Source organism: Agelaius phoeniceus, chromosome 4, assembly GCF_051311805.1.
Source record: "Agelaius phoeniceus isolate bAgePho1 chromosome 4, bAgePho1.hap1, whole genome shotgun sequence".
NCBI classification, from domain to species: domain Eukaryota; kingdom Metazoa; phylum Chordata; class Aves; order Passeriformes; family Icteridae; genus Agelaius; species Agelaius phoeniceus.
In genome coordinates this window covers 26,867,827-26,881,829 of record NC_135268.1, presented here as the reverse complement: position 1 = coordinate 26,881,829, position 14,003 = coordinate 26,867,827, and the positions used below count along the sequence as shown (strand labels likewise).

At 39.3% G+C, this 14,003-nt stretch overlaps 1 protein-coding gene across 3 annotated transcripts in view; it reads left to right on the top strand.

Moving 5' to 3' along the window:
- EGF (epidermal growth factor) overlaps positions 1 to 13,712 on the top strand; it is a 57,884-nt gene extending 44,172 nt beyond the window's left edge. For 2 of the 3 annotated variants that reach the window (XM_077177159.1, XM_054632809.2), the window contains 5 exons: positions 642 to 792; positions 3,366 to 3,542; positions 6,393 to 6,495; positions 9,413 to 9,515; positions 10,959 to 13,712. In XM_077177159.1, the coding sequence (XP_077033274.1) occupies positions 642 to 792; positions 3,366 to 3,542; positions 6,393 to 6,495; positions 9,413 to 9,515; positions 10,959 to 11,182 (758 nt within the window). In that variant the 3' untranslated portion in view covers positions 11,183 to 13,712. The remainder of the gene's footprint in view (positions 1 to 641; positions 793 to 3,365; positions 3,543 to 6,392; positions 6,496 to 9,412; positions 9,516 to 10,958) is intronic. The other variant, XM_054632810.2, reaches the window with a different exon arrangement.
- Positions 13,713 to 14,003: the final 291 nt, after the last annotated feature.

The window sequence follows — 14,003 nt, the reverse complement described above, 5'->3', positions numbered from 1 at the left end:
AGAATGACAAGTTTCTTGTGAAAGCTTCTGAGTCTGAGATCCAAGTGCATGAAATACAGTCACCCTTCACCTCTGCCTCTCACTCTGGTGATTTATACATAGTAGAGATTTACCATATTTCAAAGCTGAATAAATTGCAAAAATCATTTCAGAGTAAGTACCTAGACAGTTGGTCCCATTTTCTTCAGGGCTAGGCTCATACAAGTAAACACACAGAACTCAGTTAATCACTGTAGGTCTTTCACTGTAAATCTAAAATATGTATATATTTATATACTGTATTAATATATTAAGATATTATTGTATCATACTAATAACACTATTAATATTAATATATTAATATATATTTATAAAATTAAATTATAAATAATATAGAAACAAGAATACTTATAAATAGTAATCGATAATTTATATATTTATAAATAATATTTCCATATCAATATATCATATTTAATAATTTTATCTATATTTATGCTTGCCTAAGTTTGATAACAGCATAAGAAGATAGGAAAAAACAAGTAATTAATAGAAATTGGATATTTTTGCCTAGTTTAGTACCTTGAAGTTCTGGAACTCTTTCATAAGATTGTTACCAATGAGGCCAAAAGTTTGAGATGTCCTTTTGAAACTCTCTGTTTCAGAATCTACTGTTCCCCCAGCTGCTGTCAGCAGTGAGTACACTACAAAGGCTGTGCAAGGTGATGTTGTAGGATGTCCTCCCTCGTACGAGTCATACTGCCTCCATGGTGGAGTGTGCAATTATGTTTCTGACCTGCAAGACTATGCTTGCAAGTAAGTACAGAAATTTGTATTTTCTCTGCTGAACAATGGCACCCTTGGAATGCTACCCTCAGTTTACTGTAGGCAGTGAAGAGTTTGTTCATGAATGATCTGCTCATCCCTCGTGTTTGAATCTCCTCTTTCCTGTAAGTCATCAGTGTAATTTTCAGTGCATGGCCACTCCATTGCAATTCATGGTAGGATTGGATTTGTTCCCTGAGCGCTTGATTCTTTACTTTGGAAATGGGTGATAAGTTGTTAAATGACTTGAAAGAGGTGCCTTCTCTCTCTCCTGTACGTCCCCCTGACTGCACCTCCCTGCTGGCCTTGCTGTTCATGTGTAGCATTCACTGGGATGGAAGAGGACACCTCTGTCTTGCCTTCTCTGACTGGGGCCAGGGAGCAATCTTCCATTACAGAAAGGCAGAAATGGGTAGGATATAATTGCCCTCTTAAAAACAGGGAGAGCTACAATGAGACCTCAAGTTTGAAACCTACTTCCCCTGTCGATATTTTTAACCCTGTCAATATTTTTGTGAAGCCTAATTCTGGGTTCCCCAAATGCAGGTAGGGATAAATCAAGGAGAATCTCATCTCCTCAGAAGTCAGCCTTGGCTTAGTCAATGTGACAACCTAGTTCCATGGGGTAATAATTTCTTCAAAACTTTAAATGCTGGCATTTAAGTGTGTAACCTGATTATATTTGAAGCTGTACTCAGAATCTTTCTTCAAAATCAAGCATAAAATCTTTGCAATGGGACAAATCCAATGCCTGCCTCCTCCCTTGGGGTCACAGGTGGTAAGTGAGGACCTGTACAGGGGCTGGATGCTGTTCCAGGGTAGGCAAATCTCTCTCTGTGTCTCAGGCTTTCCTATTTTGAAGGATGAGTGGTCTCCCCTGCCTACAGACCTCTGTACCAGCAGGAATATGAAAGGAATGTGTCTCATGTGCATATGTGGGAATGAAGTCAATGCTTTGTGCTGTGGATCTCTTGAGCTCAGCAAAGCCCTTGGGCAAAGACATTACTGGAGACAGACTCAGGGTCATCTCTGGTACTTTTTGAAGTACTTGTCTCTGGGTTTGAATTTTTAGCGTAACTTTTAGAGGCATAGTAAACCATCTATTTTCACCTCGGAAGTTTCTTCTTTAGAAGAGTCTAAACCTGCGGAACTTTCAAATTAGATCACATTTATTTTTCTTTTATTTGTTAGGTGTTAGTGCATAATGAGAATAGAAATGTACATATTTTTCAGTATTGGAAATGGAAGCAGTAAAAAAATTTAAGAGCAACCTTGCTTAGCCATGGTGTTGGGATATGTGTGTGGGTGCTGCTGGATTCTGTCCCCGCTGAATCCTCACTAGATGGCAGCATTCATTCATGTAGACTCCGATTTATTAACTACAGAGGGGAAGGAATGGAAAAGTGTTATCCAGCAAAAACCACATACCAAATATGATTTGTATTTTAATTAATAAATGATCATACACTAGAAAGTAGATCTGCCAGCATGTTTGAAATTTATTGTAATTTAACATTAAAAAATTAGCATTTTTTCTGCCTTCCAGCACACACACATTCTAAATTTTAACAGAATGAGAGTGCTTGTGCCTGACTTAATAATGAATGCTGATATAACGTTTTCATGACATTAGGTAAAAGCTGCTGCAGGTCAAATCCTGCTTATTTTTCTCATCTGACTAGCTCTTGGACTTGAGTAAAATTAGACAAATTAGAATTGCGATGAATTGAGCCTACATTGCTGAGGGATGGTTATGAACTGAATAGACTTTTCATTTTTTTCCATTTATTATTTATGTCTTGCCTTGTGTAGTAAAACTAGGCTGAGATGATTTTTTTGATGTATTTCTCACTTTCTAGTAATTTTGATTTGGGGGTTTCATGCATCGATAGGATATTTTTGTGCTGGGTTTTACAATGGTAAAACCAATCAAATAAACAAAAACTGTGTACAGAAAAAGCTTATATTCAAAGTAAGTTTTGAAGATATTTCTAAATGAAGATATTTCTTATGCATGGGTTTTTTAAACACTTTCATTCATCTTTAATTTTACAGTAAAGATTGAGATTAAAACTTGATTCTCTTAATCAAGTCTCTCTGAAAATACAAGTTGGTCTTGTCCTGCCTACTTTAAAGGGAAGGTTGCTGCTGAAAGAAGTTTAATGGAAAATCCTAGGGAAACACTAATCACACAGCAGGATTTACAGGATTTAAGAAACTTTTTTTCCTACTTTTTATCCCATAGGAATCTGGTAATAACAACCTCTCTGTACAATTCTGTAGGCAATTCAAGACCACTAAAAAATAACAGTACAGAAAAAAAAAAAAAAAAAAAAAAAAGAGAGAGAGAGAAAATAAGAAAAATAAAAAGACTTTTAATACTGGTTTCTACAGGTTTCAACCACATACCCTTAAAATGATTTTGTCTTCCCCATGCTAAAGTGAGCCAGATGTTTGTGTAGTGGTGACCAGCGGTGAATCGGTGCGAGGTGGTGGGTGGCACGGTCTGGGGCCGTGCCCTGCCGCCGCTCAGAGTGTCCCTCGTGTCCCTCTTTCCTTGGCAGCTGTGTGACGGGCTACGTGGGCGAGCGCTGCCAGTTCAGCGACCTGGAGTGGTGGGAGCAGCATCGCGCCGGGCGGGCGAAGGTGCGGAGCATCGCCATCACCGCGGGCGCGGCCGCCGGGCTGGCGCTGCTGCTGCTGCTGCTGCTGCTGGCCGCGCTGGCTGCCCTCCGCCGCAGGTACTGCTGCCCACACGGGCCTGCTCCTCCTGCTGCTGCCCTCACAGGGGCCGGGGGCTCGGAACGGGAGCTGCTCCTCACCTGAGGGGAGCTCCTGGTCTTTTCTTTTCAGTCACTGGCTCTGGGAATCATGCCGAGAGTTCTGGCATGTTCCTTGCCCGCAGAACTCACCTTGGTGGTAGTGAGCAAATGTGTCTAGAGGGAAGGGGAACAGACCTTGCTAGAGCTCAGGAACATGTCGTTTACTTCTTCCTGCCTTTCCTTCACAGCTCTAGGTGTCTGAAACTCTCATGTGCTTCCCAGACCTCCAGATAGGAACTAGTTGAAGAAAATTCCAATGGGTTGGTCTAGGCACTAGTTTAGCAGCCCTTTCCTACTCTATAATAGGAAACATTTTCAAAATTGAAAATGCTCTTCTCTGCCAGCTATTCAACGAGCGTAGAATTCCACCTGAAAATTTCTTTGCCTACTAACCTTCCCAAGGCAAACTTACAGAGTGATGCTTCCAGCAGTGAACATGGAAACAGTTTTCCTGGCAGCAGAGAGAGTAAAATCAGGGGAGTGAGTCTAAGCACATCTGCTGTAAAAGTACTCCCTGGCATTTTCCATGGCTGTAATGAATTGCACAGATTTGGGATTCTTCCTGTGGCAAAAAGAATTCCAACGGTCACTATTTAAGAACCCAGTCTGATGTGAAATTAAATGTCATTGGTGTCCCTTAGACTGGAAAGTATTAAGCATTTAAGCTACAGTCTTTTGGCCATGACCTTGGCAGACAGCTGTTCTCAGAGGCTGATTTAAATGCAGGATTTTTGTTTGTGGTTTAGGTCAATTTTAAAATTAGATTCTCCTAGACATAAAAAGTTTAGCTACAAAAGAAGTTAACTATGCAAGCTAGTGTTTTTCATTCTTATGTAATGGTTCTTGGCATATTTAGTCCACAAGAGTAGGAAAGCAGCAAAATTTCTTATTTTCTATTAATTAGTGATAGGGGTCCAGAATTAAAGCTAAGTGCAGCCTGTTTTTTTCTCATAACCTGGGGTTCAGATTTCAATCAGTGGATATAAAAAGAACAGAAAAATTGCAAGATTCTTATATTTCTTATATATTTCATATATTGTCTTATGAAAAATAGACAGAATATGATTTGTTTAAATGTATGAAAGGATTAAATTTCTTCCCTTCCTCTCTCTTTTGTAATTTCTCCCAGATTTATGTTTCTTTCTTGCCAAATGCTTTTGATCAATATAACTATTTACCACAACAACAGGTTTTCAATTACACACTTGACTGAGTTTGAACTGCAGCAATTACTAGTATAACCAGATCAAAATTAAACTGCAGATCTAAAATCCCTATTTAAGTGGAGTCTGGGAACCAGTATTTGGGTTGAAATTGCTATACCACTTTTTCAGATAATCTGCTGTATTTCAAAATGTACCGATTAAGTCTTTGATAGTCCTGTTTCTTCCCCTGCAAAAAGGAGATGCCAATCTCCTTTTAATTGAAGGAAATGAAGCTGGAGGTCTACACCTGCCAATTTGAAAATGTGGGAACTGAAGGCCAAGTGTGCTGCAGAATTGTGTTTGTTTGTTCAATCACTGTTGTCTGCTGAAGAGCACTGGGTGATTCTTAATGTAACGTTTATGCAGTCTGACTGTATAATATGCCAAATTTCTTATCTTTCTTGGAAAGAAAAGAAATAACTCTTTTCCACAAAAAAAAAAAAAAAAAAAAAAAAAAAAAAAGCCAAACCTGAAGCATAGATTCAACACTTACAATTTCTCCACCTCAGTTGGCAAAGACCACACAAAGCAAAATTTATTTACATTGTATTTTCATGAAGGGAGCAATATATGATAATTGTGCCATGTGAACTTTCTCAGTTAGTATATAAAAGCTATGTAGAAATAAAAGGAAAGTTCCTAAGTAAAAGGAAAATTGCTATTTTTGTTGGTAAATATCTACTAAATTTTAGTTAAAATAGGTCAAGCAAAAGGATGTTATAAACTCAGACTTCCAGAATTTGAAGACTATAACATTAATTTTTTTAGCTGATGCTTAGAAGGGCAAAAATGTGTTTGTAAAGTGAATAAATATATACTGATTTGGATCTCAAGAGAAGTAAAATAATTTTTTTTCTTTGGGCCTATATGGGCTTTTAATACTGCCTTATAAGTGATTACTGTTTAACTACAAAAATAATAGTCTTTGAATTTATGGAAGTAGCCTCTTAGAGCTGATTATTCATACCTTTTCTGGCTCCAGATTGTACTCATAGCTTTTTCCCCTAAAGCCATTTCTGCGGGTCATGAATTTTTCCTGGAAGAGCTTATTTCCAAATTTTTGAGGCTTTCACTTTGTTTATTTCATAGAAACTTCTGAAACTGTTGCTTTGCATAAATGATGCAGATGAATACAAAAGTGACTTTCATAATTGTAGCTACCAACAGTGTACAAAAGTACAGTCAGCTTTTTATTTCTGAGTTTCGCCCACAAACACTTTTCATTGCATTGGCTGAAACAAATCTTTGTAAGATAAATGTATTATAAATAGAATAATGTAAGAAAATGGAAGGTTCTAGTTAAAATTATGAGGCCTATTGTTCATTCCAATGAATGACCCTTTACAGATGGCACATTGGAACAAGCATTTGTGCACTTCTTACTGACTTCTTTTTCTGACAAGCTGTTTGTTTTAACCACTGTGTGGTAAGGGATACAATACACAAACCAGTGAGAGAAAACAAAATATATGTACTTCTGTGAATGCTGATAGAATAATGTGTGAAAAAAGCATCTGTTCCTCTCAAAGCAAAATAATTGGCTTCAGCTTTTGTTCTGTTGCAGAAGTCAGAATTTGTATAAGAAGAATCTCTGTGCAGAAGCGATAAGAGCTGCCAGCAGCCGCGCTGACAACGAGAGCGTAACACCTACTGGCAACAACTCTCTGGTAACCATATTAATGTGGAGTGGAGAGGGAATCAGGAAGGATCAAAGAGTGTTAGGGATCCACTTGAGATTATCCATCAAATAATTCACATCTTAAATACATTAAATAACTGCTAGAGTCATCGAGCGCTTTGCTGTGAACCCTAGTTCATCTTACCTCATTGTTATCCCTCAAAGTTCACAGCTGCCTGGATGTATTGCAACCATTAGCCAGTGTTATTGTTAGCTTTGAACACAACAGTTGGGGAACTGTGTTCTAAATTAAGGAAATGGCAATGTGATGACATGGCATATCACACAGTTATTTTCACAGGAAAGTATGCCCTCTGTAAAAAAGCCTTCTTGGAAGCCAAGTATTGTGTGTGCTACATGAGATGTTGAGCTCTATTTTGAGGCTTGATGAAATTAAATGTCTTGTATTAGAAGCTGCTGCCTTGTAAAGAAAAATAACCAGGATTTTATCAGGCAGCTTGGTAGGATATATAAAGTTCCAATTTTGCACTGGTGTAGGTAAGAATGTCGACATGGTCTGGTTGTACGGGCCTGTGGCTCTTGTCGTTTTTGAAGCTGTTTTTAGCCCTATAAAATCTGGTTTAAGGATCTGATTCTGACTGGCATTAGAATAACATTACACTGCTGGGTGATTGCAGTTGGAACTTGAAGTTGTCAAGTGACATAATTGGCATCTGTGGCTGCTTCTGTGCTCAGTCTGAGACTCTTAGAATGGCCTTGCAAGTGATTTGGTGAGAGCGTCTGGCAGGACTTGTGAGTGGGTAGGCATTGAAGCACATTGTCAAACACGTGTTGGTAGTACTGAGTCGACTTGACCCTGGTTGTGGCATATTGTTCCTTAGCTGGTCAACTGCATACCCTTATGCACATTTTATTATCAGCACATTTCCTTCAGGTATTGGACAGCAAATGAGCTGAGTCATGGCAATGCCATAATTTGTGCACAGCAGAAGTAAAATCCATAGCTTGTAAAATACCTGAAGTTGAGAAAAGCAGAAACATTTGTTAGGACTGAGAACAATTCACTGCCAGGGAGCATAGCTCTATGAGGCCTGCAGCCCATCAGCTCTGTCCCCACCTTCTGCTGACCCTGCAGTTAATGCCGGTCACCAGTGACACTTTTGCTTGAATATAAAGTAACTAAACAGCTAAGCAATGGACTGAATCAACAAAAACAAATCAAGCTCTTACTTCTATTATACATTTGTGTTACATTTCACTATGCACCAGGAGACATGGAATACATTAATAAAGTAATTTATTGCAATGGCTTGTTGCACACTGGAAGAGGAAATCACTGACCCTTTGCTAATTGCTGGTGCTTACTCAGTAACGATTGCTGTGGTTTCATGCATGTGATTTTCTCTGTGCCGATGTAGCCATTGATTGTTAAGTTCAGCAGGGCTTCATGCATGCATGCATGCAGGTAAGAACATCTAGAGCTGCCAAAAAGCTGCAGGAACTTGTCCATTTGTGCAATTACCTTCAAGGAGGTTATTGCAGAGCTTTATGTAAAAAAAAAAAGGTTATACTACATCAGGGACAGAAAACTATAGCTGCTCAACTTTTAGGGTTTTTGGGTACTATTGAGCTACACAATGTTAATGATCTTAACAAAGGACTTCATATTGGGACTGTGTCTGGTGTATGCAGTAACTGTAAGGAGCTCATGAATTCCACTCATTTGGTGGTCCTCACTGCTGCTGCTCATCTGTGAGGCTGCTGAGAGAGAGTGCAAAGACTTACTTGCTTTTGCCTGTCTGGGTTGATGCAGAGGATAACAAGATTTTACGCTATCACACACATCAAAAGTTAGGTATCATGATACTGAAACTATACCTACAAACTGATGAAGCATCATTCACTTTTCCCTTTACATCTTTTCTGCCAGGTGAGGGTGCAATTAGCTGAGGGTATGCCTGCATATTTTTATTCATTCATGTTAGAGTTCCATAAGCCAGGCTGGGTTACTCCTGCTGATATGTAAGCCTTGGTAAACTTCTGCATGTGCCTGGATTTTGATGCTATTCTGAGACTTTTCATCCACCAACCATTTTGCTTTGTACAGTCAAATATATTTTTCAGAACTGTGTGTATCTCTGCCAGGGGTTGGTCACATGTGAGTTAGCAGATGTAAGAGTACTGATTTTACAGAAATTAACTGGTGCCTAAATAGGTGCACCTGCTACATGTGTATTCTAATCACATAAATCCACCAGTTATCCGCCTGGACCCCTGAATCTGTCAGTCCTTTGGTTGGAACATCTTATTTACAGATGTTTTCTTCCCTGTCTCTGCTCTTTAAACCTCCCCCTTTAAGGGTTTTTCATCTTTCCCTCTGTACAATTTTATCATAGCGCTTCACATTGTTTTCCTCTACCCCATTTTTTTCAATTTTACCCCTGGTTCTTTCAGCATGTTCCCCCAGAGGGTCTCATCTTCTGACTTGCACTGTCACTGTGGCGTGATGGAGCCACATCCTGCAGGAGATGCTGAAAGCCAGGAAATGAGACTTGCTTCCTTCCCTGTGTTTGACAGCGTTTCCTGATGTCTAGATTCCTGCAGATATCTTTAATACTTTTAAAATGGCCCTCAGTACTATGGAGAGGGTTGATTTTCATGAACTTTTGTCCTTGCCATTGGAAATGTTGATTTGCAAGCAAGACAGCAGTTCTTAGCTAGACTGAGACTGTGTGCTTTCCAAAGAAAGACTGGGGCTGTCATCAACTCAAATGTTTAATTACCTGCAGGGGGAGGGGTCATCCCAGAAGCCAGGATGACCTTTTTCCCTGTTCTGTGGTTGGTGTGTGTGGCCCTTTTAGTTTGCCTCTTGGGTTTCAGAAAACCAATTCGTTTTTTATTAATTTGGGCTCTGCATATTTTGTGCATATTGTATGTATTTGCAGTTTGCGGTTTTTAAGGAGGGTAACAGTTCTCTGGAGACTAAAGCAGTTGATCTAATTGAGTGTGAGACAGCAGATCCTCATCTTGCCTGTCCTTCAGAATCTGGTGAGTAGGATGTCCTTCCTTATTAGATCTCTCCTCACCTTGTACCAGCAGTAGCAGTGACTGGTAGAGGAGACAGAAAAACCCAGATTTTTTTTCTGGCAGAGCCTATGTTTTTATTGATGTGAACAGACCACTCAGTCCTACATTTTGCAGATTAATCATGCAAAACTACACTACAACAATGCTTTCACACAGAACAAGCCAGAGGATTCTTGTGATAGAGTGATATTAGATGTTTGCATTAATATATAGACCTTCAGAGTTTGCAGGTGAAGTTATGCCCATCACACTGTTGGAGAGTGGATGTCTGTTGAACAGCACACTTTGACAGCCCTTATTCCTTCAGGCAGGAAAACTGGAAAGGTGTGAGGAGTCCAGGTTTCACCCTGTGGCAGCAACTGCAGCTCTGCTTTTTGTGTTAAACCAGGTATTTGACTGCTTTGGCAGTGTTTGGTGCTTAAATTAAGACGAGATGAATGGAGGAGATGCACCTCTCATCACTGGTCTAGAGGCAGCAAGTGGCACAGAAGCACAGAATGGCCCTCCATGGCCCTCAAATTACCAGCTGAACCACTCTGAATTTTAGGAACTACTGCCTTCTAGGTGGCAACTGGATCTGTTAATTGCTCAGATGGTGAAAACTGATGGAGAAGACTAATACCCTAAGACTTTTTTTTATTTACCATATATACTTCCTAATTGCAGAAGTTACTAGAGAAGCCAGTTTGCCTCAGCCACTTAGAAATATGCAAATACAAATGTTTGAGGATACAAACATCCAGGCATCTTGTGATATTTTCAGAATATCCAGTCCTGTCCTTAGGCATACACTGAGTAGTCACTTTATTCATCAGTAGAAAATGTGCCTCACATTTACTTAGATGCACTCATATTGCGAACATGTGTAGAACCTTACTGTGTAGCAAAGGAACACTAATGTTTCCCATTAGGAGACTCTATTTTCATTTACAGCTTTATCAGATGCAGGTATGGAACAGAAATTTCCCATGACAGATGTCTGATTTTTTCATTAAAATTTTAGCAGAAGTGATTCCACTCTCTTGGACAACAAGATGGGTAAATAATCTGGTATTTTTTTTAACATGCTAAAGGAAGTTCTTATGCCATGTCAGTAAATAATTCTATGATCTTTTGGCTTTAAAGCAGAGATTTTAATTTTTCCAGGCAGGTAGTCTTGGCATGCCTTTCTCTGTTATGTATTAAAAGAGAAAACCATGAATCTAGCCTAAAACAAGTAATTTCTTAAAATCTGATACAAGTTCTTGACTTTGCCTGGTTTTTTGTTCTTCTGTCAGGTATTGAACCTGATTCTGTGCATTGTTTCACAGCTTTCTTCTCTCAAGGTTGCCACTACATTTCTTTCAGGAAATGAATGTGAATCTTTTCACCTGGCTTTCAGTAACACATATCTGTTTTCACCAGAGGAAGAGCAGCCTGTAACATGTGACAAAGCAGCAGAGACTTTGGCAGAAGAGGAGAAAGAGCAAGGCCACCGAGAAGAGGGTCCTGTTGGTGAGAAATCGCGCCAGTCCACGGCAGCGGCGAAGGGCCCTCCCCAGGCTCCCTGGAGCACCCATCCCAATCCCCTGCCAGAAAGGGAGCCTTGCAACCTTGCCCCAGCCAGCTTGCTGATGCAGCCAGACTAGAGGCAGTCTGTGTTTGAATGGGAAAAGGAAGAAGTCAGCAAAGGATGGGAACTCACAAACACTGAAACAACATTCTTTTTTTTTCCTGCTTTATAAAAACCCCACCGTTATTCAGAACAAAACAGAGTTTTTGCCACTCCTTCCCTGTCATCTCTGCTTGGAGGAATTACCGTGAGGAACATGTTGGCCGTGAGTACTCTATAAGTATCACTTATAGAGTACTCACTGCCAACTAACTGCCTGCTAAAAGGTCACTGGGAGGAAGAGAGTCAAGTGGGTGATTTATCAGTGATAAGTATTTCTAAGGGAGCTTGTTGCAAGTAGTGATCTTTACACACACAGAGTTTAGAAACTGCCTAGAAAATGGTACACAAGGACAGCTGCAGAGAAACAGGAATGGAGGATATAGCAGAAAAATTAGTTCAAAATATTCTTACTATTAAAAGATTTTTATAGACACTATATGCCTCTCCCCAGTGCTGCTGAAAGACCAGTGCAACTTCTTGGATTCCACCTGAGATGTTCTTGTGTCTAGCAAGCACCAAATAGGATCTTGAATTTCTCAGATTTTGTGTACTGGAGGATGGTTTGCAGGCATATGTTATTAATCATGGGCAGCATTTGAGGGGAAAGGTGATTCCTCCATTTTTTTCCCAGCCTACACTGGTCCTTCAGAGCATAACAGGATTATTTCTGGGCTGAGGAAGTGCGTTTGTGTCTGATTTCGGCCCTGTGGAGAGGCATGTGCTGGAGCTGTCCTTGTCTTACAAGGTATGCCTGGCACCAAAACCTCGTCCATTATATGGGACTCAGTGTGAGGACAGAAGTCCAGTTGCTGTTCCAAAAGACCCGGAGGAGTGGGACAAAAACACAAAAAAGCCACCTCAGTTTGGACTGACTTCCACTCAACTGATTTGTGCTGCCTGTGGAATCTGAGGGAACAATTGGAAAACTGAACCATTTTTTTCTCGTAACTGGATTTCTAACACCTATCAGGTTATTTGCTTCTTGCAAAGCTCTGTAGTACACAGAGATGAGGTCAGTAGGTGAGAGCCTGGTGCTGGTAGCACCAAGGTTGGGGGTTCAATCCCTATATGGGCCTTTCACTTCAGAGTTGGACTTGATGATCCCTGTGGGTCCCTTCCAACTCAGAGCATTCTGTGATATCAAGTGACTTTCACCAACTTGTCCTGACTTCCTAAGGCTGTTTTCATAATGTTTTGGAAGATGCCTGAACATCAGCTGAATTACTAATAATGATTTTATTATTTGTGGGGGATCTCTCAGTCCTCCATTTTTGAAGCCTGCTGTTGTAACCTTTAAACTCTGCTATGGTGCCCACCACTAATGCTCCTTGTAATTCATAAGATGGATAATAGTGGCAAATATTACTAATTTCTGTGTTTACTATTCTGCTTTTCTGGGTTCTTTTTGAATCCTGCCAGAAAGGTAGGGAATGTTGTAATTTTTTTTTTTTTTACCAGCTCTGTAGGCCAATAAGGAAAAGAGTAATGAAAGGCTTTTACCTCTTATCCAAAATAGTTACACACTGGAGTAACTTTGTGAAGTCAGTTTTGTTTTATGTTGTTGAAACAATAATGACACTGAGTCCTGGTTTTGTAGAGGGTTGTCACTTATTTAACTTCTAAAGTGATTTTGAATTGTTGAGTCTGTTTTCTAACCACACCAACTCTGGATTCAGAACAAACTTGTAAAATACTCATTTCCAAAGCTTAGTAGGAACTACTAGCAGTGAAGACTCATTCTCTTGTGTGAATGGTATCAAGGGTACTTCCACAGAAAGAGAAATAGTTGAGAGGTGTTGGCATACTAAACTGTGCTCAGGAGCAGGCAACAACTGTGTTGAATCATTAGGATTTGATAGATTTGATTTTAAGTTTGGTATTGTTTAATTTCACTAACATTGTTCAAAGCATCTAGTTTGGATTCCCTGGTCTTTCAGTTACTGATCTTTTGTATTTTAATGTGAAGAGAGTCCAGGTCTAAAGGCCCCAGTCCAAAAAAGCATTTTGTTCCCATGAGATCTTCCCAGTAAAAAGACTTTGATCCTTGCACTTTGAGTTTCTCTGGTGAAGTATGTTTGTGTGCTTAAAATGCAAGTGTTGTGTCGAGTGACAGTCAACTTTTCATTGGAAGTTTCCCCAGTCAAAAGAAATAAAGATTTGTAACTTTGAATCTTGCCTGAATAAAGATGTTTCAGACTCCTTAAAAATTAGTTTGCTATTCTATCCTGGGTATTTTTTTTTATTTTGCTTTCCTTCCAAGGATCTGAGTTTAAATTTGATAATATTCTTAATAGAATAAGATAGGGAAACCAAGCTGATATGGTTTTGTAATTAGAGTGTTTGGAGTTTTAAATGTTTCCTAAACTCAGCTCTAAACTCAAAATAATCTTTAGTGTAAAAACTTGAAATGATATTTCAACACAAATATAATATATTTGGTTTATTTGTATGTTTATAAAGTTATTGATTTATAAAATAAAATTTTAAAAAATACCAGACAAAAATCCTTGGTGTCCCTCTTGTTTTAAGAGATGAGAGTGCACAATTCTGGTTTCAGCTGACTCCCATCAGGTAAGCTGAAAGCTCCTCTGGTTTCATACAGCCACAGTCTATACTGTGCTGGTGCAGCAAGTGCAGGTATCATGGGTTTCTTATTCTCCAGCCAGAGAATCTATGCTAATGAGGATTATCTGCTGCAGATCACACCTTGATTCCACCTTGAATATGGTAAGTTTTCATTTATATTTTATTTATATCTTCCCATAAACCAATAAAATCCATGTAATACTTTTTGT